General features: G+C 43.9%; 1 protein-coding gene across 21 annotated transcripts in view; it reads right to left on the bottom strand.

Moving 5' to 3' along the window:
• Positions 1 to 220: 220 nt before the first annotated feature.
• STK33 (serine/threonine kinase 33) overlaps positions 221 to 26,924 on the bottom strand; it is a 225,311-nt gene continuing 198,607 nt past the window's right edge. For 12 of the 21 annotated variants that reach the window (XM_054438437.2, XM_054438443.2, XM_054438439.2 and 9 more), the window contains one exon: positions 17,673 to 18,511. In XM_054438437.2, the coding sequence (XP_054294412.1) occupies positions 18,311 to 18,511 (201 nt within the window). In that variant the 3' untranslated portion in view covers positions 17,673 to 18,310. Of the gene's footprint in view, positions 347 to 10,024; positions 10,420 to 17,670; positions 18,512 to 26,924 lie in introns of those variants that run through there. The other 9 variants (XM_054438441.2, XM_063671961.1, XM_054438429.2 and 6 more) reach the window with 5 other exon arrangements.

The following is a 26,924-nucleotide window of genomic DNA, read 5'->3' as shown; positions in this document are numbered from 1 at the left end:
GATGCTTCTCTCTGTGCCACTGGGCTCCCACTACCTCTCACCTGCCCCAGGGTCCACAGGAGCTCACTCAAGGGCCAATTAGAGCACAGAGCTCAGGCCCCTCCCTAGCTCCCACCCCCAACCCCCTTGTACTCTGTGAGCTAGGAGGTTGGGGGCGTTGGTAGAGGTAGGAGGTTATTTTCATCTGCTCGAGCTGCCATAATAAAATACCACAAACCGTGTGGCTCAAATGAGAGAAATTTATTTTCTCACAGTTCTGGAGGCTGGAAAGTCCAAGATCAATGTCCTTGCAGGTTCAGTTTCTAGTGAGGGCTCTCTTCCTGCCTTGCAGATGGCCACCTTCTCACTGGCAGAGAAAGAGAGAGAGAGACAGAGAGAGAGAAGGATAGTTCATACTCGGGGTCTCCAGTGTCTCTTTTTATAAGGACACTAATACTATTGGCTCTGGGCCCCAAACTTGTGACCACATTTAACCATAACATACCTCTATAAAATCCCTACCTCCAGATACAGTCACACTGGGGGTAGGGTTGGAGCTTTACACAATAATTTGGAGGAGGGGACACAAACATTTAGCCTGTAACAGTGATGTTCACGCAGAGAGGTCACATTGCAGACAGAGGGTTTCAATTATCTCGCTGTTCTTTTCTCCCTGTTTGCCCAGAGCAGTGGACACATATTCCCCAACCCACCCTTCCACCAGCCCACCTCTCCCTCAAAGCTCTCTCCAGATTCTGGTCTGGCAGCCGCCTCATCTCCTAGCCCGAGGACCCACCAAGGGATATTTGGCAGGGAAGTATAGTTCCCTTCCTATGAGGAATTTTAACAGATAACATTTCCTCCATCTTGCAGCACAGACTAAATTTATTAATGTGTTTCCAGAGGATTCTGATGCCAAGCCCTCCTAAAGAGTCTGGCAGCACTAATGCTCCCACAGAAATGCACACTTGCAAGGTTTGAAGAGATGCCATCCTGAGTGACTGTGGTTTTAATTAACGTTACTCTTGCCTTTTAACTACAGACTACTATTAATTTAGCTTCATCATTATCAATTTAGTTGCTTGTTGGTTAACCCTACAACTTGCAGTGACTTTTATTTGCAATAGGGTTTCCAATGTACATCTTTCTAACAACTAGCATTTAAGGCAGGCATCCATATGGGTTCAAATGGAAAACATGTCTATCCCATGGCTACCTCAGAGGCAGGAATTACTCACCACTTCCTCCCCCCATTGCTTGACAGAAAGAAACTTATTATTGGTGATGCACTCCTGGAACTTGTGTTAATTTAAGTAACTGGCCATATATGGTCAAGGCAAAAATAATAGAACTACTCAATGATTTTCAAATTCACAGATAATTGCTTTAGGATGTGTTTAAGCTTATATTCCTTAATAGAATGTAGGCAGTTCACACATGGTGCCAGCAGTGAGGTGTCTGCAACTTCCTTATTTGCAAATTCTTTTTCCCTAGAAAGTGGAGGCAGATCAGTGAGCCATGGGGGCGGTTTCCCCCATGCTGTTTTAATGACAGTGAGTTCTCATGAGATCTGATGGTTTTATAGAGGGCTCTTACCCCTTCACTTGGCACTTCTCCTTCCTGCCACCTTGTAAAGAAGGTGCCTTGCTTCCCCTTTGCCTTCTGCCATGATTGTAAGTTTCCTGACGCCTCTCCAGCCATGTGGAACCGTGAGTCAATTAAGCCTCTTTCCTTCATAAAGGAAAGGGCAAATTGGAAAAGAGTCTCTGGCAGTTCTTTATAGTAGTGCGAAAATGGACTAATACAAGGGGTCCTAGCCAGGAGAGTTGGGAAACTCAGCTTGGAGAATACAGGCTAATCTCCAGGCACTCAGGCTACTTAGATTTCCATACTTACAACAGGGCAAATGCATTCCTTTGCTTCCTTCCAGAGCCAGCCACCCAGGGAATATTCCAAAGAGGCTCCAGGGGAATGAGCAGGGTCAGAGCTGATTCCAGCCAGCCCAAGCATCACTGAGCGACAGCCACCAGGGCATGGCTCTGGGAAACAGGGATCTCAGTTGATCCTTGGGAACCTGGGTCCTGGGCAGGAGGGGGCAGAAGTGACTATGACTTTATGTGTGTCTAAGCATGTCATGGGGGCAAGCTCAAATCTGTCCCCTGCAGCAGTGAGGGACAGAAGCTGCACACACGTTTGTTCACATGTGCATGTTGGGTGGGGCTGGGTGGAGGGTATTTAATACCATTAGCCAAAGCCAGGAGAAGGCAGATGGCTTAAGACAGAATTTGGTTCTCCGAGCTCTCCTTCCCCACTTCTCACCTGTGCACTTTCTTCATCAGGTCTGATCTCTGCAAGTGGAGAGGCATTTGCAATAAAGTCTTGTCCTGGCAGGCTTTGATGCTTTTTTCTTTTTTTTTTTTTTAGATGGAGTCTCACTCTGTCACCAGGCTGGAGTGCAGTGGCATGATCTCAGCTCACTGCAACTTCTGCCTCCCAGGTTCAAGTGATTCCCCTGACTCCTCCTGAGTAGCTGGGACTATAGGCACCCGCCACCATGCCTGGCTAGTTTTTTGTATTTTTAGTAGAGACAGGTTTCACCATGTTGGCCAGGATGGTCTCGATCTCCTGATCTCGTAATCCGCCTGCATCAGCCTCCCAAAGTGCTGGGATTATAGGCATGAGCCACTGCGCCCAGCCGATTCTGCATTTCTTTTAAGTGAGATCACATCTTCCAGCTGCCACACTTTGGCTCCAACCATCCCTAGTATAGTCTGAAACCTGAAGTCCTCAACAGTTTGACTGGGCAGGAAAGGCTCCACTGTAGAAGCTTCCCTAACCTCCCAGCTTCAGAAGCATAATCTGAAGCTGTTTTCCTAGTATCACTTCTCTCCTCCCCAGTGTCCTATATCCTGCCCATGTTGGTCCATTTATCAAAACCACTAACTCGACTGTGCCCCTTTGCACCTTGTACAAACCTCCATTTTCCTTCAACCAAGACATAGCCAAAGCAAAAACTAGAAGCTAAGAGATGATGTCCCCATTAATCGAGAGTGACCAGTAGATACCCCTATAGTTGTGGGGTTGATGCTGCTGGATCCATTGCCTAGGCAGGGCCATTGCAGACCCCTTAATCTTCACCTTTGTCTAAAATAAATCCCCCCTAAAAACTGGCCAATTAAAACACACTTCAAAATGGGATATATCATATAAACATAATTAAAAATAAAACTCATATGATCATTTCAATAGATACAGAAAAAGTATTCAACAAAATACAGCATCCTTTATGACAAAAACTCTCAACAAACTAGCCATTGAAGAGACTTACCCCAAAATAATAAAAGCCATGTATGACAGACCCACAGTACTCCATCATACTGAATGGGGAAAAGTTGAAACATTCCCCCTGATAACTGGTACAGGACAAAGATGCCCACTTTCACCACTTCTATTCAATATAGTACTGGAAGTCCTAGCTGGAGCAATGAGCCAAGAGAAAGAAAGGGCAAATTGGAAAAGAGGAGGTCAAACTACAGCTGTTCACCAATTATATGATCATATACCTAGAAAACCCTGAAGACTCCTCCAAAAGATTCCAAGATTTGATAAATAAATTCAGTAAAGTCTCAGGTTATAAAATCAATGTACACAAATCAGTAGCACTGCTTTATACCAACAATGACCAAGCTGAGAATCAAATCAAGAACTTAATCCCTTTTACAACAGCTGCAAAAAATAAAATACCTAGGAATATACTTAACCAAGGAGGTAAAAGATCCCTACAAAGATAACTACAAAAACTGCTGAAAGAAACCATAGATGACACAAACAACTAGAAACACATCCCAAGCTCATGAACTGGAAGAGTCAATATCATGAAAATGACCATACTGCCTGTATTAGTCCATTCTTGGGCTACTATGAAGAAATACTCAAGACTGAGTAATTTATAAAGGAAAGAGGTTTAATTGACTCACCGTTCCACAGGGCTAGGGACGCCTCAGGAAACTTACAATCATGATGGAAAGAGAAGCAAATGCATCCTTCTTCATATGGCAGCAGCAGGCAGAAGTTCAGAGCAAAGTGGGGGAAAGCCCCTTATAAAACCATAAGATCGCTTCAAGCCTGTAATCCCAGCACTTCGGGAGGCCGAGGTGGGTGGATCACCTGAGGTCGGGAGTTTGAGACCAGCCTGATCAACATGGAGAAACCCCGTCTCTAATAAAAACACAAAATTAGCCAGGCATGGTGGTGCCTGCCTGTAATCCCATCTACTCGGGAGGCTGAGGCAGGAGAATCACTCGAACCTGGGAGGCGGAGGTAGCAGTGAGCCAAGATCGCACCATTGCACTCCAGCCTGGGCAACAAGAGCGAAACTCCATCTCAAAAAAACAAACAGACAAACAAACAAACAAAAACAACCATCAGATCTCATGTGAACTCACTCACCATCACCAGAACAGCATGAGAATAAATGCCCTCATGATTCAATTACCTCCCACTTGGTCCCTCCCACGACATGTGGGGATTATGGGAACTATAATTCAAGATGAGATTTGGGTGGGGACACAGCCAAACTATATCACTGCTGAAAGTAAGCTACAGATTCAGTGCAATTCCTATCCTAACACCAACATCTTTTTTCACAGAATTAGAAAAAAAAAATCCTAAAATTCACATGGAACCAAAAAAGGCCCAAATACCCAAAGCAATCCTAAGCAAAAAGAAAAAATCTGGAGGCATCACATTATCAGACTTCAAATTATACTACAAGGCTATGGTTACCAAAACAGCGTGGTACCAGTATAAAAGTAGACACATAGACCAATGGAACAGAAAAGAGAACACAGAAATAAAGCTAAATACTTAAAACCAACTGGTCTTCAACAAAACACACAAAAACATAAATTGGGGAAAGGAGACCCTATCTAATAAATAGTGCTGAGAAAACTGGCTAGCCATATGTAGAACAATGAAACTGGATCCCTATCTCTCACCTTATACAAAAATCAACTCGAGATGGCTCAAAAGACTTGAATCTAAGACCTGAAACCATAAAAACTCAAGAAGATAACCTAGGAAAAACTCTCCTGCACATTGGCCTAGGCAAATAATTCATAACTAAGAACCCAAAGTAAATGCAACAAAAACAAAAATAAATAAATGGGACCTAATTAAACTAAAAGGCTTCTGCACAGCAGAAGAAATAATCAGCAGAGTAAACAGACAACCCACAGAAGGGGAGAAAATATTAGCAAACTATGCATCAAATGAAGAACTAATATCTAGAATCTACAAATAACTCAAACAGATTAGCAAGAAAAAAACAAATAATCTTATCAAAAAGTAGGAAAAGACATGAATAGACATTTCTCAAAGGAAGATATACAAATGGCCAACAAACATATGAAAAAATGCTCAACATCACTAATCATCAGCGAAATGCAAATTAGAACCACAATGAGGTACCACATTACTCTTGAAGAATGCCCTTTTTTTTTAATTAACTTTTAAGTTCAGGGTTATATGTGCAGGTTTGTGATATAGGTAAACTTCTGTCATGGGCGCTTTGTTGTACAGATTATTTTGTCACTTCAATATTAAGCCTAGTACCCATTAGTTATTTTTTCTGATCCTCTCCCTCCACCCACCCTTCACCCTCTGATAGACCCCAGTGTCTGTTGTTCCCCTCTTTGTGCTATCCACGAGTCCTCATCATTTAGCTCCCACTTATAAGTGAGAACATATGGTATTTGGTTTTCTGTTCCTGTGTTAGTTTGCCAAGGATAATGGCCTCCATCTCCATCCATATTCCTGCAAAGGACATGACCTCATTTATTTTTGTGGCTCCATAGTATTCCATGGTGTATATATACCACATTTTCTTTATCCAGTCTACCAATGATGGGCATTTAGGCTGATTCCATGTCTTTTCTATTGTGAATAATCCTGCAATGAACATACACGTGCATGTGTCTTTATGATAGAACAATTTATATTCCTTTGGGTATATACCCAGTAATGGGACTGCTGGGTTGAATGGTATTTGTGTTTTTGGGTCTTTGAGGAATCACCACACTGTTTTCCACAATGGTTGAACTAATTTATACTCCCACCAACAGTATATGAGCCTTAAGAATGGCCATTATTGGCCAGGCACAGTGGTTCATGCCTGTAGTCCCAGCACCTTGGGAGGCTGAGATGGGTGGATCGCTTGAGGTCAGGACTTCAAGACCAGCCTGGCCAACATGGTGAAATCTCATCTCCACTAAAAATACAAAAAATAGCTTGGCATGGTCATGGGCGCCTGTAATTCCAGCTACTCAGGTGGCTGAGGCAGGAGAATCACTTGAAACCAGGAGGCAGAGGTTGCAGTGAGCCAAGATCATGCCATTGCACTCCAGCCTGGGTGACAAGAGCGAAACTCCGTCTCAAAAAAAGAGAATGGCCGTCATTAAAAAGTCAAAAAATAATACATGTTGGTGGGCATGTGGTGAAAAGGGAACAATTATACACTGCTGGTTGGAATGTAAATTAGTACAGCCCCTATGGAAAACAGTATGGAGATTTCACAAAGAACTAAAAGTAGATCGACCATTCAATTCAATACTGGGTATCTACCCAATGGAAAATAAGTCATTATATCAAAAAGACACCTGCACATGTATGTTTATTGCAGGACAATTCACAATTGCAAAGATACGGAACCAACCTAAGTGCCCATCAACCAATGACTGGATTTTAAAAATGTGGTATATATACACCATGGCATACTACTCAGCCATAAAAAAGAATGAAATAATGTCTTTTGCAGCAATTTGGATGGAGCTGGAGGCCACTATTCCAAGTAAAGTAACTCAGGAATGGAAAATCAAATACCCTATGTCCTCACTTATAGGTGGGAGCTAAGATATGGGTATGCAAAGGCATACAGAGTGGTATAATGGACTATGGAGATTCAGAAGGAGGAGTGTTGGGTGGTGAAGGATAAAAAACCTACATATTGGGTAAAATGTACACTACTCAGGTGACAGGTGCACTAAAATCTCAGATTTCATCACTGTACAATTCATCCGTGTAACCAAAAACCACTTGTAACCCACAAGCTATTAAAATAAAAAAAAAAATTAAGAAAACACACCTCATTTTAAATCTAACTTGCAAAGGCAGTGGTGGGGACTGCTACATAATTGGTAAGGGGTATTCCAAGTAATCTGTCAGCCGAGAGTCTCCTGGCTGCCCCTTTCCCGCTCCATTGTGGCTAAGGGTTAGGGATCCTGCTGTTAACCCAGGGAGAATGAAAGCAGGGACAGCTGCTGGGGCTGTGAGTGACTAAGCCACAGGAGCCTGTGCCTGCCCTGATCCCCATATAAGGATCCCACAGGGGGAAGATTTATCCCACAACGAACATCCTGAATGCAGAAACATGAGAGATCACCTAGCACCCAGCACCCCACTTGTAGCCGACACCCCACCTGGCTTCTGGTCTAGTGAGCACCGAGCAGCTGAAATACCCTGTCCCTGGGCCTTGCTGTACAGTGAGGGGCTGGACTACCTCTCACCTTTTGTACCTCCAACGATGCCTGTCATTATTTCTTTTGTGAGCTCTGTGTCTTGAAATATTTTATTACCCAAAAACTTTAGGTGAGTGTGGTCTGAGCCATTTCACCATAGGCAGATACGCTTTTTCCATTATGTTCCTTGCAATTTGGAAATAGCCTACAAATCCCTTTAGTTTGGAGCCCAGATAGGAAACAGATACATTGCATGTCAGGATTACCTGGGGAGCTTCTGAGACCCAGAAGGGAAGGGCCAGAGCAATCTCTGCTGGGACCTCCTTCCCACCCATATCCCTCTGTAACCACAGTATGCACCGTGCCTCTCCCACACGACACCTCTTCCCAACTCCTGCCTCGCCCCCACCCCCACATCCTACAGCTTATGTACCAGCACACCCTTACCACCCACATCCACTCCACTCCACGAGGTCAGTCCACATGAAGGGATACCCTGCAGCGAGGAATATGGAGGATCGCAGAGCCCGGCTGCTGTGTCATGCTACGTTGGGGTGACACTTGGGATTTGGGCCTGGCGCTCATCACACTGGACATATGGCATCTTGCTGGGCAGCTGCCACCACAGCCCCTGGCTGACCAGAGGCTGCACAGTCGCTGATGGTAGCTGGGGAGCAGAAGCCCTGGAAATGAAAGTGAGAGGCAAGGACATCAAAAGTGACACATCTGAGCCTCTGCCTCAGGCAAAGAGCCACAAGTGGACAAGGACATGTGTGAACACTCCTGGGAATTGTCAGAGATGTTCAGGGGTGGGCGCTCAGAGTCTTCCCTGCAAAAAACTCAGATTCCTGATAGTAGCATGGGGAGAGAGGGCTCAGAGCCATTCCATTTAGGCACAGAAGTTAATGTGCCCCAGTGCCTGTGGGCGGGAGGCGTGGGGACGTGCAGCTTACACAGACACAGACCACACCTGTGCTCACCCTGTTTGGAGGGTCCAGGACAGGTCCTGTCTGAGGTTGCCAAACCTCTCCTGTTTCCCACCGCCACCTCAGCAGGAGCTAAGCCACTAAGGCATCCTCTGGCAAGCAGACCTGTAATTCAGTTTGTGCCTTCTTCCCTCCCCATATATCTCAGTGGATAATTAGCAAGACCGATACTTAAGGAAAATGAGTGTGTCTTCCTGGATAATCTCAGGGCTCTGTGACTCAGACCCAACCCCAGAACATTGACTCAACACACTCTCTGTTGCTCCCCTCAGGCAACACACTGCAAAAAGGCTCTTTAGCGGTCACTGAGAGTCCACCACAAGGACATTGATAGGAAAATAACCATGCTTCAGGGACACACTGTCATTAAAGCCTGTCCTGGTAAACTCAAACTAGATTGTCCACGAATCCCTGTTAACAGGAACACAATGGACTGCAGTGAGAGACGCACAGTGTTCCGAGGACTGGGGGTGACGGGCCACACTTGGAGGCCTGACTTCAATTTTGGAAAAAGACCCAGATGAACTAGAATGAAGGGCCTAGAAACATGTCACTAAGGAGGAGTCCAAGAGACATGGGGATGTTTAGCCTGGAGAAGGCACACAGGGCTGTGGGAATCACCTTCAAACCCAAGGGGCTGGATGTGGCAGCTGGAGAGGCCTTTAAAGAGTTCCAGAAGGGCCAGTGAGCAGCAGGTGTCAGATGATAGGAAGAATTTTCTCACACTTAGGTGTTTCCAGAGTGGAATTTGTCTGCCTTGGGAGGTAGGGAGCCCCCAACCCCAGGAACGTGTCATCAGAGGTGGGAGCTCACTGGAGGAGGCTGTGGGTGCAGCTTCTGCACTGAGGAAGAGTTGGGCTGAAGGAACAGTTCAGACAGTCCAGGATTCTGCAAATATGGGTTCCAGCAAAGTACCTGGCCCACCATTTTCTGATTTATTGCTAATGGAAGGCTACGGAATTATGATTTAGCTATTGAGGGCTTGTAAACTGTCACTATTCAGATTCAATTAATCAAGCAATAAGGAGATTTGGCCACATCTCCCAGGGATATTTCTCCGAATGGCATTTCATGTCATTCCACTCCATTCTCATCCTTCTTCTTGCCAAAGTACAGTCACTGCCTAGTCCTTGAGTGAGGGAGACACACTTGCTGTGTGGACCAAGATGGTGCCTTGATACCAGGTCTCCCTGGATTCTGTGAGCCCTGTCAGGCACCCAGAAGCCTCTGCACACAATTGCGCTATTAACTCTGGGTCTCTTCACATCCTTCTCCACCTTAGGGCCCTTTTCTCTCTATCCACCTTGATCTGCTCCAACCCTTAAATCCATCTCAAGTAGTCATCTCCACTTTGAGGTCTGATAGAGATCTCAAACTTCATACGACCAGCTAGATATGGGCAGAAAATTACCCAGCTGCCGAGGCAAGAGAGTGAAGGCACAAGCTGTCCCAATATAATAAAGAAAGTAGTTAGAATAAGAAAAGTTATACTAGAAATAGGATATAGAGATGATCATATATGGATAATAATAATAATTAGTTTTTAGTATTAATCTGTTTTATTATTATAACCAAGGAATAACCAGCCAGTGCAGAGTCAGGAGCTGAAGGAACATTGTGAGAAGTGACCAGAAGACAAGAGTGTGAGCCCTCTGTCACGCCTGGATAAGGGCTGCTTGAGGGCACCGTGGTCTTGCGGTAATGCCAGTGCCTGGGAAGGTGCCCTTTACTCAGCAGACCGTGAAAGGGAAACTCCTTTTCTTTGGAGGAGTTAGAGAACACTCTGCTCCACCAGCCTCTTGCGGGAGGTCGGACATTAGCCAGGCCTGCCCACAGACATCTGGAGGCTTAAACGTCTCCCTGTGGTGCTGTGCTTCAGTGGTCACACTCCTTGTTCACTTTCATGTTCCGCCTGTACACCTGGTCCTCCTTTTAAGTTCCTAGAAGATAGCAGTAGCAGAAATAGTTTAAGTATTGAAGTCTTTGATCTCTCTGATAAGTGCATAGATAAAACGCTGACGTATGCTGTCCTCCCTCTCTGCTTCGGCTACCACAAAGGGATGGGCCCCTTGTCCTGTAAACACGTGACTTGCTTGACCTTATCAATCACTTGAGATGACTCACTCTCCTTATCCTGCCCCCTTGCCTTGTATACAATAAATAGCAGTGCATCCACCATTCGGGGCCACTACCGGACTGCACGCATTCGTGGTAGTGGTCCCCTGGGCCCAGCTGTCTTTCATACTCTTAGTCTTGTCTCTTATTTTTTTACAATCTCTCATCTCCACACACGAAGAGAACACCCACTAGGCCCTGTAGGGCAGGACCCTACAGTAGAACTCTTCATTCCACTGCCAACCCAGGCCTGGCCTTCCCCAGGAAGCGAAACCACCATCAATCCGGTTACTGAAGCCAAAGTCATCCTTGGCCTCCTCACCCATTCTTCTTCAACCATCACCTCTAATCCATCACTGAATCCTATCAATTGGATTTCCAAAACATATTTCATATCAACCCATTTCTCTCCATCTTCTCTGCCACCATCTTATTCAATGTCCTCTAACTAATCTCCCTGCTTCCACTTTTGTTCCACTTTGCATAATTCATTTACACAGAAGACAAACGGATCCTTTAAACACATAATCAGATGTTAAGCCCTCAATGGTTTCCCAGTGCATTTAGAATAAAAGGGTTTCTTCCTGTGGCCCCCTAAATCCTGCAGGACCTGACCCCTGCCTCTCCCCTTCCCTGATCATCGTGGCCTTTGGGCCAAGTCCTGGACTCCATCAAGCTCTTCCCCTGTTCCCTCTGCCTAAACCATCTCTCTCCGGCTCTTCCTATGGTTGGCTTCCTTAGAGAGGCTTTCCAGAGGGTTCCTATCCTGTAATCCTCTATGATAGCACTCTATATAGAAATTCCTTATCTCTAATCACAATATATAATTATTTTATGCATTTGTATAGATGGCCATCACCTGCCTCTGTGCCCCCATGGCTACAAGCTCCCTATGTTGGGCAATGGTTTTGACTGCCTTTCACATGGTTTTATATCCAGCGCCTATCAGTGCCTGGCACATGGTAGGTGGCCAATAACTATTTCTTGAATGAATGACTGAGTCTCTCAATCCAGTTCTTTTTTTTTTTGAGATGGAGTCTTGCTCTTTCGCCCAGGCTGGAGTGCAGTGGCGCTATCTCCACTCACTGCAAGCTCCACCTCCCAGGTTCACGCCATTCTCCTGCCTCAGCCTCCCGAGTAGGTGGGACTACAGGCGCCCACCACCACGCCCGGCTAATTTTTTGTATTTTTAGTAGAGACAGGGTTTCACCGTGTTAGCCAGGATGGTCTCGATCTCTGACCTCGTGATCCGCCCACCTCGGCCTCCCAAAGTGCTGGGATTACAGGCATGAGCCACCATGCCCGGCCAATCCAGTTCTTAATGAACATCTTTCGTACAACTCTGTCCATGCTGTTGCCACGGGGTCTGATGCTGGTCATCTTACAGGAAAAGAAAAAGATTTTGGTGGTGGTCAGACTGTTCCCCTCCAAGCAATCAGAATCACTGCAGGTAAGACATTTCTGCCAAGATTTCACATGGGCTGGGCTACACAACAATGAAGCCTGGTCAGGGACTGGTATAAAAGAGTTGGTGAGCAGAAAGTTGATATGAAACTTAAGTGGCTAAATGACTACAGTCTCATGACTAATTTCTGTGCTGATGGGGGCAAGAGACTGAAGCTACAACCAGGTAACTGCTTCTGGAAGAAAAACAACTCTTATAAAAATTTATCCATTTGCATGGTTTTGGGTAGCTAGAAGCCTTTTCTTCCAAAGTTCCAAAACAGCAATGAGGATCCTGAATAAGAACTGCCTCTCTTCTCCTGGGACCAAGTGGCAGGCAGTGGCCTGGGAGTTGGGCAGCCAGGGGGAGGTGGCACCATCCCCAGCTGCTGGCTTAGGCCCAGAGCAGACGTCTCCCCTGTCCTGAACCACAGAATCCGCTGAGCCTATGGGAACACAGCTGACCCCTGAACCAGGACGGTGTCAATGCGAAAGGGACAAAACGTCACTGCGCCTAACAGTCCTCTAAAGAAGTGAGCAATGGCGAAAGCTAGAGGAATGCAGGATGAGGAGGTGGACTCCACGTCTGAACTCCACCTGCTCAACAGCACAGCTGCTCACACCACCTGATGAAGGGATGTGGGAAATCGAAACATGATAGTGATTCTAACCCCCAGCTGCCCTGAGATGGGAATCACACTTTGCTCCTGGTAAGCATCGATCTGTCACGTCTGCACAGAAAGGATGGTCCCTGTGAATTCCTGAGGAAGGAACGGAGTCTGTTTTCTCTCTTCAATTAAAAACATATTCAAAGGCTTCTAAAGACTGCTCCACACAAAAGGACCAGTTAAAGCCTTGAGAACTTAATTTTATCACGCAAAGTCCTTCAGAATGCAGCTTTCCCTGATATAGTGCTTGAGTCTCCACCAAATTTGTCAACATGCAAAATAATTCCACTCCCTTCTGAAATCTCAAGCCCAAACCTGTCAAAATTATCACTCTAGGCTCCTGCTGGAGACAGAGGTGTTTGTGAGTTGCTTGGTCTTTTGAAACTCTGGGATCAAACTTCATCGTAGCTTAGGCCTAAAGAGTAGGGGAGCAAAAATACAAACACCTTGAGAGGCATAGTACAACAGTGATACTTGAGCCCACTGGCCGGGTTCCAGTTTTCGTTCTGCTACTTCTTAGCTGTGTGACCTTGGACACGGTTCTTAATCTCTCTGTGCCTTAATTCATTTCTCTGTAGAGATAATAATGGTATCAACTTCACAGGCTGTGGTAAGAATGGAAAGAACTGATACATGTAAAGTGCTTAGAATGGTGTCTGGCATGTGGTAAGTGCTCTGTAAATGTTGCTGCTGTTACATCACCACTCTGAAAGGGGGTTTTAGTTAAAATGGATCCCATCCACTACTATAGCTCAAAGCCCAGCTTGCAAAGACTTTGATTCTAGTAACTAAGTGGAAGCCAGTGTTTGGACCAGGAAATATCAGCTGCCACCTCCCTGCAAGAGCGTCTTCCTCAGGGTCCAGTGAGGGGGTCAGTTGCTCTCCATCTTCCACCCGACCCGATCCACCCTTAAGTCACACGGGAATGCTGACTCCTCCAGCCTTGCAATTGCTCCTGGGGATGGAGACAACTTTTTGTGCTGACTGAGCTTTCCTAAAGAATAGCCTGGCTTCAGGATTTTGCCTATAGGGAGGTTTTGGTCCCCAAAGGGCAGGGAGACTTCTATGGCCCCAGTATCAATGCCCTGGTTATGGTGTGAAGATGCCACAGGATCTAGTTAGGAGAGAAACCAGCAGAAGCCTGGATGGAGACAGGGTCTGCACGGCGTCTCTAGTCCCATTCTCTGGGCCAGGACAGGACCTGATGCATGTTTGGAGGAGGAGGTCCAGATCTGGCTAAGGTACCTGGGATGGCACTGGGCAACAGGGAAGGGCAGGTCCCTGAGAGTGCCATAGTGACACTGCAAAGGTTCTATTAATCTTCCCAATGGGGCAGTGGTGGAAACCCCCACCACTCCTCTGAGGGCTGACCCAGATTATTCAGGGAAATATGGAGAACTGACCCAGCAAGCACAGAGTTGAGCTGATTATAGTAGGGACTGAAGAAGGCAGCCACAAAAATGCAAGACAGCTGCGGATGGGGCCTCGCTTTGAAGAACAAAGGCAAAGAAAATTGGCTCACCAATGAGAATTAAGTGATAACAATGTACTGAACAGAAATCAAAATCAGTTCTCAGCCAGTTCACTCAGAAAAATGCAGGATCCTGAAGAGTACAACTGAACGATGTGAGACCTTTGAATAGTAAAAATTTTTACCTTAAAATGCTTTTGTAAAGTGATTTCAGTGCTTGTAGAGATGAAGCGAACATGAAGCCCAGGAGACGTCTTGTCTTCAGGTCTCCTGTGCTTCCTGGGCTCCACGGGGTCCCCTGGAAGCCCCTTCCCTGGTCCCTCATTGGCAGCCAGCAGCCAGTGTAGGGTGGCCTCCTCCCAGGTCCTCTTGGCTGTCACAGTGAAGTGCTGCATTCTTTAGGCTCCCAAACCTTGAGCCCAGACAATTTCAGATTTCGGGTTCGGTGTCGGGCAACGCTCCAGGTATCCTGCTCTACCTGGGTCCCAACCTCAGGAACATCTCCCTACCAGCCCCTCCCCAACCCTTAGTGACCACCCAGGTGCATCTCTTTTTGTCAGGAAGAGCTCATTTATCTTTTTTGCCCTTTACTGTACTTTGGTAGGAGACTGGCAGCCAGAGACAAAACTACCCTGGGTCAGGAACAATGCAGCACTGATAAGGAAAGGGTCTCCACCACTTGGGTTGCAGCCGAAGACAGATGGTAAACTCAAATGCGGAAGCTGAGGGTTTAACAGAGACTGTTCATAAAGGCACTGAGAGGGTTTAGGAAAACCCACAAAGGAAGACATAGTAGCCAGGGCAACAGGCTGGTCTTGGCCTGCAAGGGCAGGGGACACAGCTGTAAGAGGGCTGCCTGGCAGGAGCCGCACCCACCAAAGAAGGCAGCAAATGCCCAGCAGCCCGGCCCAGAGCAGGGAGGCACTCAGGGGTCAGCGTCTGGACCTGGCTCTCCCCTTCTCTCATCTCCCCTTGGTGCCTTCATTGACAGAACGCCAATGAATCCAGAAGCCCAGGGAGTGTGTTAATGCAGTCCCTGAAGATCAGCCTCACTGGGCAGAGAGGGCAGAGCAGGCAGAGTGGTTCTGGAGGGGCAGATAGAAAATATCCAGCCCAGGATCATTTCCCAGAGGCCACAGCTCCTTGGTCTCTAGCCAAGCGCAGCCATTATAGGACGCAACTTCCCTGGCCAATTTCAAAGCTCTGCTTGCTGCTGGGAATGCATGTTTAAACAAAGCCTTTATTCTCTGTTCCAACAGCAGGGCTAGAATTTAAAAAGCTTCATTTTCAAGACTGGTTGCTTTTGATCTGTCTAACCTGGAACTTACATTTTGGAGTCAAATAGAATTATTTAAACAAAGCATTTCCGTGATAAGCACAAGACGTTTTGATTTTTTTTTTGGCTGCCCCCCACCCAACCCCCGCAGCACCACACAACATTCCTACTCAAAATGAAAGGACAATTTTGTGGCTGACTCTTAAAATATCAGCTTCCGTTTCCCTGGGTCTTCGTTTCCTCAGCTTATGCCTTTTTCTAGGTTTGCCTGTGTACGGGCCCTGGGAGGGGGCTAAGTTTACCTCAGAATGGCCTGGAACAACCAAATATTCTATGAGCAGTGCTTCCCTCCTCTCGCTCCGGCTTCCGGCTTTGGCAGAACCATGTGTTGTCATCCTGTCTTCTTTATTAATTATAATTTATTTTCATTTTGCTCCACATATCCCCATTTTCCTTCCTTCTCTGATGTAAGGCCTTCTCTGATATCATCCTCTATTCTCCTCAAATGAATTTGTCCCCAGCTTGCCTGCATTCCTCTCTTTTTATCATATTTTGCCTGCCTTATCTGCCACTCAAGTTAGAATGCGGATCACTACTTGCATTCCTTGAAAATAACACCTCTGTGCTGTCCCAGACAGACTATGTCCCGCTGGATCACAGCAAAACCCAGCTCCCCATGCTATGGAGCACAGGAGGTGTCACAGTGTTTGTTATTGGTGCCTTCGAGTTGGCCTATCAGTCATGGAAAGTCAATCTGAAATGGAAGAGCGCCCTTTTTTCACAGCTGTGAAAGCAAATGGAGGGAGGAAGGCCATATATCTCCAGACCTTAAAGAGGCACATCTGTTGGAAAACAAAGCTCAGACATGGCCTGGTCCAAGTGTGTTCTACACAACAAAGTAACAAAAATACAACTAAGTAACACAAAAATGACGTGGAAATTCTCTCTAGAAAGAGTGAGCTAAATTTCTACTAAAATGACTCCTACAAATCAAATGAACGCCTCGATGGAGGGGCGTTAATAGAGTGCATCATATGATAGGCAGGGTGGTTGGCCTTGCCTGGTGTGAGGTGGGAAAAGGTGAACACACACTAAAATGTTATAAAATGACTTCATCTTTTAGTTAGTGGTTAGTTCTGGACCTTTGCTCAAGCTTGCTGAGCAGAATCGCTAGTTTTTAGGGCCAAGAGAAGTGTGGATAGTACTCTAACAATAGGATCTTCTAATCCCAAAAGAATATCACTGTGAAAGTAAGAGTATTTTGAATATAGAGAATATTTCATTTTCAGGCCCAGGGAATAGGCAGAATCAAAGCCACCATCTTGGTTAGGCTTTTCTGCAAGGAGACAAGCAGCCACCGTGCACTAGGTCCCTGCTTCTCCCCGCCGGAGGGGACAGAACTGCAGTGCACACATCTGCCTTTGAGGCTACTACTAGGGAAGGGAAGGCTCCACTTAGCTCATGAGGCCAGAGTTCTCATCAGGTGAACAGAACACGCCCTTTAAAGACTGGCTCACTAAACCCTGAGAGAAAGCTTAAAGCTCAGGATACGGTTTATGGGCTTCTAACATGACTGGAACTAGACATCAAGAAGGGAGAAAGATCTTGAAGCAGCTATGTTAATGCCAGTTTAAAATAAAATACAGACAATTTCCACTAGATATGCCTTGGCCAGCAGGTTCCCCCAATGGAAGCACACTGAAGGTACTAAGAAAATACTGGCAGAACCACGTGGGGCAACACAGGCCAGTGATATCTTTGACTCATTCAGAATCACAATAGTATCTTCTAAATTAACTGCAAGAAGCACATGTACTATTTTTAGTTACCAAGTGGATTTAAATGCAACTAGTATATGCTCAGCTGGCTAGATGTGGGCCATTTTGGAGACCTGACAATTCCAAGGGGCGTTGGAATGGAACTAGGTTATGACTTTATGAAGGTAAAAGCAATTGCAAATTCTTTCTTTAGAATTTGCTTTGGAAGCAAAGGAAAGCAGCTATTCACCCAGTTTGACTTCAACTGGCAAAATTAGTTACCCAGGTGAAAGGAGATTTCTATAATGCTAAGAGAAATGAGGTATGGTCCCCTGTTTCTTGCTTCGTGAGCTTCCCCAAAGATGTGTGCCTACCATTGCAGCAGTAGACCAAACTTATAATTTGCATAAAGGCTTAGTGGACCTTATTATATTCACCTCTTGTTAACATAAAAATTAATGTGCTGAGTAACATCTGTTTTTTATTGATTTAATCAATACATTGGGAATTTAGCAGCAAGTTAATGGCAAGCAGTTACAAAATCTCCTATTTTTCTACGTTTAAAATAAGCTGTGTTAAACAATCTATAGCAACCTAAAATCTCACGAACACATGTGAATGACTGAAGCACTTCTGCTGTAATACCTATGGCAAGTTTATTAGTAATTTTCTAACAAAGTCTTCTAGTGCAAAGTGCACATAATTATTTGGAACCTCCATTACCATATTTGGCCTCTTGTTTTCCCCTATAAATAGTTGTGCCTAAACATAAGAATTTGAAGTAAAAATGAGCAAGTGTGCCCACAGCCTTGAATTGTGGGTATCTGCCCCCCTAAAAAACCTTCGTGTACATCTTGAGTTGATTTCCACTGCAGCCCACTGCCAAGCCTACTGGTGGCTGTCCTTTAATGCCACGTGCAGCTTATGCTGCTTTGGAGATAAGTAGCTTCAATTTTAAGCTGGTGCAAACACATGGTGGGGCTCTGTGGAGCTAAAAGGCTACAAGCTCAGCATAGGGCTGTCCGCTTCCCCCCCTACCCCTTCATCAAAGTGCTAACAAGAGCAGCTTTGTTTTTGTACTGTCCAGCACTGGAGGGAACCTTAGAGTTTCTTTTTGGTTCTGGACAGGGCCCCGGATTTAGCAGGGTACTTGGTTGCTGTTCCTTGGCTTGGAGTCACAGGGGTTTTCTCCATTTCTCCCTTGATTTCAGCTGGAAGGAGTTTGCTAGATGTGAAACTTGAACTGCACATGTCAAAGTTGTCCTTACTGATCGCAGGAAATTGCTTTTCATAAGCAGTAGACTGCAAATAAAAGGTCTTGATTAATTTTCAGACACAAAGCAATGCACATCAATTCAAAGATGCAAGGAACTACAAAGTTGTCCAGGATTTGCAAGTTGGAGCACTCTCTAGATATAGGGTACAAACTAGTCATATTGTAAAATTATTATTAAATGCCAAAAGATCCTTTTGCACCTTTAAGAAAACTGAATTGTTTCATGTTTGGTGTGGAGCAAACTCTACAGGCTCAATTTCGAAACCTCTGCCATCCAAAATGTAAGTAAATGTCTGGTAACATTTGTGCAGGGAAGTCCACTTAGACATAATTGTACTCATTTCATCTTTACAGATTTCTACACAAGCTCTGACATTTGTATGGATACCCTGACAAGTACAAAGTAATTATTCTTTCTAACCTGCGTATGAAGTGCTACATAAGGCCCACACTCACGTCCCCACTATCTTCCCGCATTAATTCCAGAGACTGGCTTCTAATCCCAGTCACACTACTTGGGCAGGCCTGTAGACCTCTTTGAGCCTCTCTATGCCTTGCCCTTAAGTGGAGGTAAATAATATTTGCACTTTGCCACAAGAGTTTACCATGAGAATGAAGAGAAAGGGTGGCCATGAAAGTACTATGTGAGCTTTAAAGTAGAAAACAAGCAGATGGAGTTTTAACAGGCAATTGTATTTTCTCAGGTCACCTCATTCCACAGTAAAGGAAGAAGTTATCTTGAATCCTACTGCCATGAGGGAAGCAAGGGTCTGTTTTGACATTAGGCCCATTTTTGAAGTGATCACTTTTAATTAAGTGAAGCTGGAGCATAGAGTTCTAAAAGAGTAGAGATTGTCTCAGGAGATCCACAAAGCAGCACAGGGGCCAAGCCACTGGGGTAGAGATAGGGAAGCTCTGGTTTACATAGAATGATTGAGGAAAGAGCTCACAAGTTTAATACTCTGGCTACCTGAAAGTCACAGCACACTTGGGTTAAAAATCAGGTTAACAATTTTCAAAGAGTGTGATAAGATGGCGTGTAACACAAAATAAATGCAGTGTTTCTTTGATCATTCAGGTTCTTGTGATATAATGACCATGTTTTATATCCAGTAGTAGCACTTAATATATGTTTGCCTAGTGATCCATGACTTTCCAGGGCTGCAGTAAAACTCTGCGTCCTGTAAGACTTTTGGCACCTATATTTCAAGAAAGAAAATCCACCTGATGTTTGCTTGCTGAAGAAAGCCCTTAAAGTGTGCCTCTTCAGAACATCACTCGTGTCTGATTTTATAACCAGTATATGCTAATTCTTGAGCAGGTAACACTTAAAAATCATTTTGTACCTTAAAATTTTAATTTCTATAAAATTTGAAATGTAAAAAGGTCATTTTCTCTAGTTCTTTTTCCCCCCTAAACAAACTTCTGGGTTATTTCTGTGTGTTCTTTTAAGAGGTAGAAAATATTTAAAATTCTTTAGTATTCCCTCACATAGGTTGTATTTTTATCGAAAACTCCTTATGTTCAGTGATAAGGTGAGGATACAACACCCCTGATGTTAGAGCATCTGGCTGAGAACAAGTTGCTTTGTTTAGTACAGTGCTGGTCTCTAAGATATACACCCTATCTTGAAAATTTCAATTCATAAAATTTAATTACCTTTACATACAAATGCTATTAAAAGGTGAATCTAAGTGTAACCTTCTGTCTTTTGACATTTCTACTTGGATTTTGAGTTATCATCCAAGTTGTTGAGGAAGTAGTTTTCAACATGTCCACTAAAACTAATATTCTATTGAGCAGGAATAAAAATTCATTTTCCTTTAATGTGCTTATATTCATATCTGGCTTAATGGTTCCATTCTTCTTCACTGCTCCATTTGTTAATGTAGTTGAGTCATTATAGTAGTTTCAGGAGTTGCAGTCACCAGGAAGAAATACTCAGAAACAGTCTCTGTGAACAGAATTATTGATGTAGAATTTTTTTCTTTTTCCCAAAAACTCTGTAGATGCTGGTATTTTCTTCTTGGATACAATATCTTAAGATCATTATTAAAGTCTTCTGGCAAAGTGGAAGGAAAAAGAAAACTAAACAATGTTTAGTTGCTTTGGTGTAGAAATATGATATTTCTGTTTTATTATGTAGTAAGATAAGAAAATGATTTTCCTCAGCCACATTTTTTTTGTAATTTATTTATTTCCTAAATAGATAGTACATCCCCATGATTAAATATTCACAATGTTCAAAATCTCCTCCTTGCCCCCTAGTTAACTGAGCTCTGCCCCCAAAGACAACCAATATTGTCAATTTATAGTGTACACTTTCAGAGAGATTTTATGCATCTTCAAGCAAATGTTAGGTGGAACCAAATGGATGTGGTTGTCATTCCACTGTCATTTCCATTGGTTGCAGGTCAAAAACAGTCTAATAATGGCAATTTCCTATGGTTCAATCTAATCCATTGATATGGTTTGGCTGTGTCCCCACCCAAGTCTTATCTGGAATTGTAGCTCCCATAATCCCGTGTTGTGGGAGGGACCCAGTGGGAGGTAACTGAATCACAGGGGCAGGTTTTTCCTGTGCTGTTCTCATGATAATGAATAAGTCTCACGAAATCTGATGGTTTTATAAAGGGCAGTTCCCCTGCACACATTCTCTTGCCTACTGCCACCTAAGGCGTATCTTTGCTCTTCCTTTGCCTTCCAACATGATTGTGAGGCCTCCCCAGCCATGTGGAACTGTGAGTCCATTAAACCTCTTTTTCTTTATAAATTACCCAGTATGTCTTTATTAGCAGTATGAGAACAGACAAATACATTCATCTATTGACATGCTTTCTTCCTGCCTTTTATACAAATAGTAGCCAACTATAAACACTCTTTTACACCTTGACTTTTTTCAACTAATGATTATCTTGAAGATCATTCCATGTCAATTCATAGAAAGAAAAAAATCCTCATTCTTTTTTCTGGCTATGCAATATTCTCTTGTTTAGAAGTACCATAATTTATTTAACCAGTCCCTTCACAATGAACACTCAGGTTTGTTTCCAACCTTTTGCAAGCACATTTTGCACATGACATTTTGCACGTTCATAAGTTTTTCTACAGGATATATATTTTAGAAGAGAAATTCTTCAGATAAATGGTATATGGATTTGTAATTTTGAAAGATATCATCATGTTGCCTTCCACTGCAGTTGTACTGATGTATAATCTTACCAGTAGCATATAAGAGTGCCTGTTTTCTTATTTTTCAATTTGGTTTTAATACATGTTAAAACTAATACAGTCATCCATATTTTAATTGAGCTCCAAAATCAGCCTAACGCTGGCTGCACCGAAACAAATCACAGTATTTGCTCCTTCACTCCCTGGTAACATCAATTCAAATCTACTTACCTTTATGAAAATATATATATATACTTTTTGAGATGGAGTTTTGCTCTTGCCACCCAAGCTGGAGTGCAATGACACAATCTCGGCTCACTGCAACCTCCGCCTCCCGGGTTCAAGTGATTCTCCTACCTCAGCCTCCTGAGTAGCTGGGATTGCAGGCACGCGCCACCACACCCAGCTAATTTTTGTATTTTTAGTAGAAGCAGGGTTTCACCATGTTGGCCAGGATGATCTCAATATGCAAATGTTTATGCTTCTGTGTATATGGGTTTGTCTTGTAAAATACTGTATGTGTATGTGTACCTTACCATTTCTCTTTACTAAATTCCAGTTGCATGAAGTTTAGGATGCCACTGTTTAGGAAGCAGAATCCTAACAGTTTTTCTAAAAGAATCTGAGACTCAGTGGAGCCAAGATGGCCGAATAGGAACAGCTCTAGTCTACAGCTCCCAGCATGAGTGACGCAGAAGACGGGTGATTTCTGCATTTCCAACTGAGGTACCGGGTTCATCTCACTGGGGAGTGTTGGACAGTGGGTGCAGTGCACTGAGCGTGAGCCGAAGCAGGGTGAGGCATCATCTCACCCGGGAAGCACAAGGGGTCAGGGAATTCCCTTTCCTAGTCAAAGAAAGGGGTGACAGATGGCACTTGGAAAATTGGGTCACTCCCACACTAATACTGCGCTTTTCCAATGGTCTTAGCAAACGGCACACCAGGAGATTATATCCCACGCCTGGCTCAGAGGGTCCTACACCCATGGAGCCTCGCTCATGGCTAGCACAGCAGTCTGAGATCAAACTGCAAGGCGGCAGCAAGGCTGGGGGAGGGGCACCCGCCATTGCCAAGGCTTGAGTAAGTAAACAAAGTGGCCAGGAAGCTCGAACTGGGTGGAGCCCACCGCAGCTCAAGGAGGCCTGCCTGCCTCTGTAGACTCCACCTCTGGGGGCAGGGCACAGACAAACAAAAGGCAGCAGAATCCTCTGCAGACTTAAATGTCCCTGTCAGACAGCCTTGAAAAGAGTAGTGGTTCTCCCAGCACGCAGCTGGACATCTGAGAACGGACAGACTGCCTCCTCAAGTGGGTCCCTGACCCCTGAGTAGCCTAACTGGGAGGCACCCCCCAGTAGGGGCAGACTGACACCTCACACGGTTGGGTACTCCTCTGAGACAAAACTTCCAGAGGAACAATCAGGCAGCAACATTTGCTGTTCACCAATATCCACTGTTCTGCAGCCTCCACTGCTGACACCCAGGCAAACAGGGTCTGGAGTGGACCTCCAGCAAACTCCAACAGACCTGCAGCTGAGGGTCCTCACTGTTAGAAGGAAAACTAACAAACAGAAAGGACATCCACACCAAAACCCCATCTATACATCACCATCATCAAAGACCAAAGGTAGATAAAACCACAAAGATGGGGAAAAACCAGAGCAGAAAAACTGGAAACTCTAAAAATCAGAGCGCCTCTCCTCCTCCAAAGGAATGCAGCTCCTCACCAGCAATGGAACAAAGCTGGATGGAGAATGATTTGACGAGTTGAGAGAAGAAGGCGTCAGATGATCAAACTACTCCGAGCTAAAGGAGGAAGTTCAAACCCATGGCAAAGAAGTTAAAAACCTTGAAAAAAAATTAGACAAATGGCTAACTAGGATAACCAATGCACAGAAGTCCTTAAAGGACCTGATGGAGCTGAAAACCACAGCATGAGAACTACGTCATGAATGCACAAGCCTCAGTAGCCAATTTGATCAGCTGGGAGAAAGGGTATCAGTGATGGAAGACCAAATGAATGAAATGAAGCAAGAAGAGAAGTTTAGAGAAAAAAGAATAAAAAGAAATGAACAAAGCCTCCAAGAAATATGGGACTATGTGAAAAGACCAAGTCTACGTCTGATTGGTGCACCTGAAGGCGAGAATGGAACCAAGTTGGAAAATAATCTGCAGGATATTATCCAGGAGAACTCCCCCAATCTAGCAAGGCAGGCCAACATTCAAATTCAGGAAATAGAGAGAATGCCACAAAGATACTCCTCGAGAAGAGCAACTCCAAGACACATAATTGTCAGATTCACCAAAGTTGAAATGAAGGAAAAAATGTTAAGGGCAGCCAGAGAGAAAGGTCAGGTTACCCACAAGGCAAAGCCCATCAGACTAACAGCTGATCTCTCGGCAGAAATTCTACAAGCCAGAAGAGAGTGGGGGCCAATATTCAACATTCTTAAAGAAAAGAATTTTTAACCCAGAATTTCATATCCAGCCAAACTAAGCTTCAGAAGTGAAGGAGAAATAAAATCCTTCACAGACAAGCAAATGCTGAGAGATTTTGTCACCACCAGGCCTGCCCTAAAAGAGCTCCTGAAGGAAGCACTAAACATGGAAAGGAACAACTGGTTCCAGCCACTGCAAAAACATGCCAAATTGTAAAGACCGTCAATGCTAGGAAGAAACTGCATCAACTAACGAGCAAAATAACCAGCTAACATCATAATGACAGGATCAAATTCACAAATAACAATATTAACCTTAAACGTAAATGGGCTAAATGCTCCAATTAAAAGACACAGACTGGCAAATTGGATAAAGAGTCACGATCCATCAGTATGCTGTATTCAGGAAACCCATCTCATGTGCAGAGACACACATAGGCTCAAAATGAAGGGATGGAGGAAGATCTACCAAGCAAATGGAAAACAAAAAAAGGCAGGGGTTGCAATCCTAGTCTCTGATAAAACAGACTTTAAACCAACAAAGATCAAAAGAGACAAAGAAGGCCATTACATAATGGTAAAGGGATCAATTCAACAAGAAGAGCTAACTACCCTAAATATATATGCACCCAATACAGGAGCACCCAGATTCATAAAGCAAGTCCTTAGAGACCTACAAAGAGACTTAGACTCCCACACAATAATAATGGGAGACTTTAACACACCACTGTCAACATTAGACAGATCCATGAGACAGAAAGTTAACAAAGATATCCAAGAATTGAACTCAGCTCTGCACCAAGCGGACCTAATAGACATCTACAGAACTCTCCACCCCAAATCAACAGAATATACATTCTTTTCAGCACCACACCACACCTATTCCAAAATTCACCCTATAGTTGGAAGTAAAGCACTCCTCAGCAAATGTAAAAGAACAGAAATTATAACAAACTGTCTCTCAGACCACAGAGCAATCAAACTAGAATTCAGGATTAACAAACTCACTCAAAACCGTTCAACTATATGGAAACTGAACAACCTGCTCCTGAATGACTACTGGGTACATAACAAAATGAAGGCAGAAATAAAGATGTTCTTTGAAACCAATGAGAACCAAGACACAACATACCAGAATCTCTGGGACGCATTCAAAGCAGTGTGTAGAGGGAAATTTATAGCACTAAATGTCCACAAGAGAAAGCAGGAAAGATCCAAAATTGACACCCTAACATCACAATTAAAAGAACTAGAGAAGCAAGAGCAAACACATTCAAAAGTGTTTGGCAAACCGAATCCAGCAGCACATCAAAAAGCTTATCCACCATGATCAAGTGGGCTTCATCCCTGGGATGCAAGGCTGGTTCAACATAGGCAAATCAATAAACGTAATCCAGCATATAAACAGAACCAATGACAAAAACCATATGATTATCTCAATAGATGCAGAAAAGGCCTCTGACAAAATTCAACAACACTTCATGCTAAAAACTCTCAATAAATTAGGTATTGATAGGACGTATCTCAAAATAATAAGAGCTATTTATGACAAACCCACAGCCAATATCATACTGAATGGGCAAAAGCTGGAAGCATTCCCTTTGAAAACGGGCACAAGACAGGGATGCCCTCTCTCACCACTGCTATTCGAATAACATAGTGTTGGAAGTTCTGGCCAGGGCAATTAGGCAGGAGAAGGAAATCAAGGGTATTCAATTAGGAAAAGAGGAAGTCAAATTGTCCCTGTTTGCAGATGACATGATTGTATATCTAGAAAACCCCATCATCTCAGCCCAAAATCTCCTTAAGCCGATAAGCAACTTCAGCAAAGTCTTAGGATACAAAATCAATGTGCAAAAATCACAAGCATTCTTATACACCAATAACAGACAGAGAGCCAAATCATGAGTGAACTCCCATTCACAATTGCTTCAAACAGAATAAAATACCTAGGAATCCAACTTACAAGGGATGTGAAGGAACTCTTCAAAGAGAACTACAAACCACTGCTCAATGAAAAAAAAGAGGATACAAACAAATGGAAGAACATTCCATGCTCATGGGTAGGAAGAATCAATATTGTGAAAATGGCCATACTACCCAAGGTAATTTACAGATTCAATGCCATCCCCATCAAGCTACCAATGACTTTCTTCACAGAATTGGAAAAAACTACTTTAAAGTTCATATGGAACCAAAAAAGAGCCCGCATCGCCAAGTCAATCCTAAGCCAAAAGAACAAAGCTGGAGGCATCACACTACCTGACTTCAAACTATACTACAAGGCTACAGTAACCAAAACAGCATGGTACTGGTACCAAAACAGAGATATAGATCAATGGAACAGAACAGAGCCGTCAGAAATAATGCCACATATCTACAAGTATCTGTTCTTTGACAAACCTGACAAAAACAAGAAATGGGGAAAGGATTCCCTATTTAATAAATGGTGCTGGGAAAACTGGTTAGCCATGTGTAGAAAGCCGAAACTGAATCCCTTCCTTATACCTTATACAAAAATTAATTCAAGATGGATTAAAGACTTAAATGTTAGACCTAAAACCATAAAAACCCTAGAAGAAACCCTAGGCAATACCATTCAGGACATAGGCATGGGCAAGGACTTCATATCTAAAACACCAAAAGCAATGGCAACAAAAGCCAAAATTGACAAATGGGATCTAATTAAACTAAAGAGCTTCTGCACAGCAAAAGAAACTACCATCAGAGTGAACAGGCAACCTACAGAATGGGAGAAAATTGTTGCAATCTACTTATCTGACAAAGGGCTAATATCCAGAATCTACAATGAACTCACACAAATTTACAAGAA

Source organism: Pongo pygmaeus, chromosome 9, assembly GCF_028885625.2.
Source record: "Pongo pygmaeus isolate AG05252 chromosome 9, NHGRI_mPonPyg2-v2.0_pri, whole genome shotgun sequence".
Classification (NCBI taxonomy): Eukaryota; Metazoa; Chordata; class Mammalia; order Primates; family Hominidae; genus Pongo; species Pongo pygmaeus.
The sequence above is the reverse complement of the archived record's forward strand: the minus strand, read 5'-3'. Positions and strand labels throughout refer to the sequence as shown.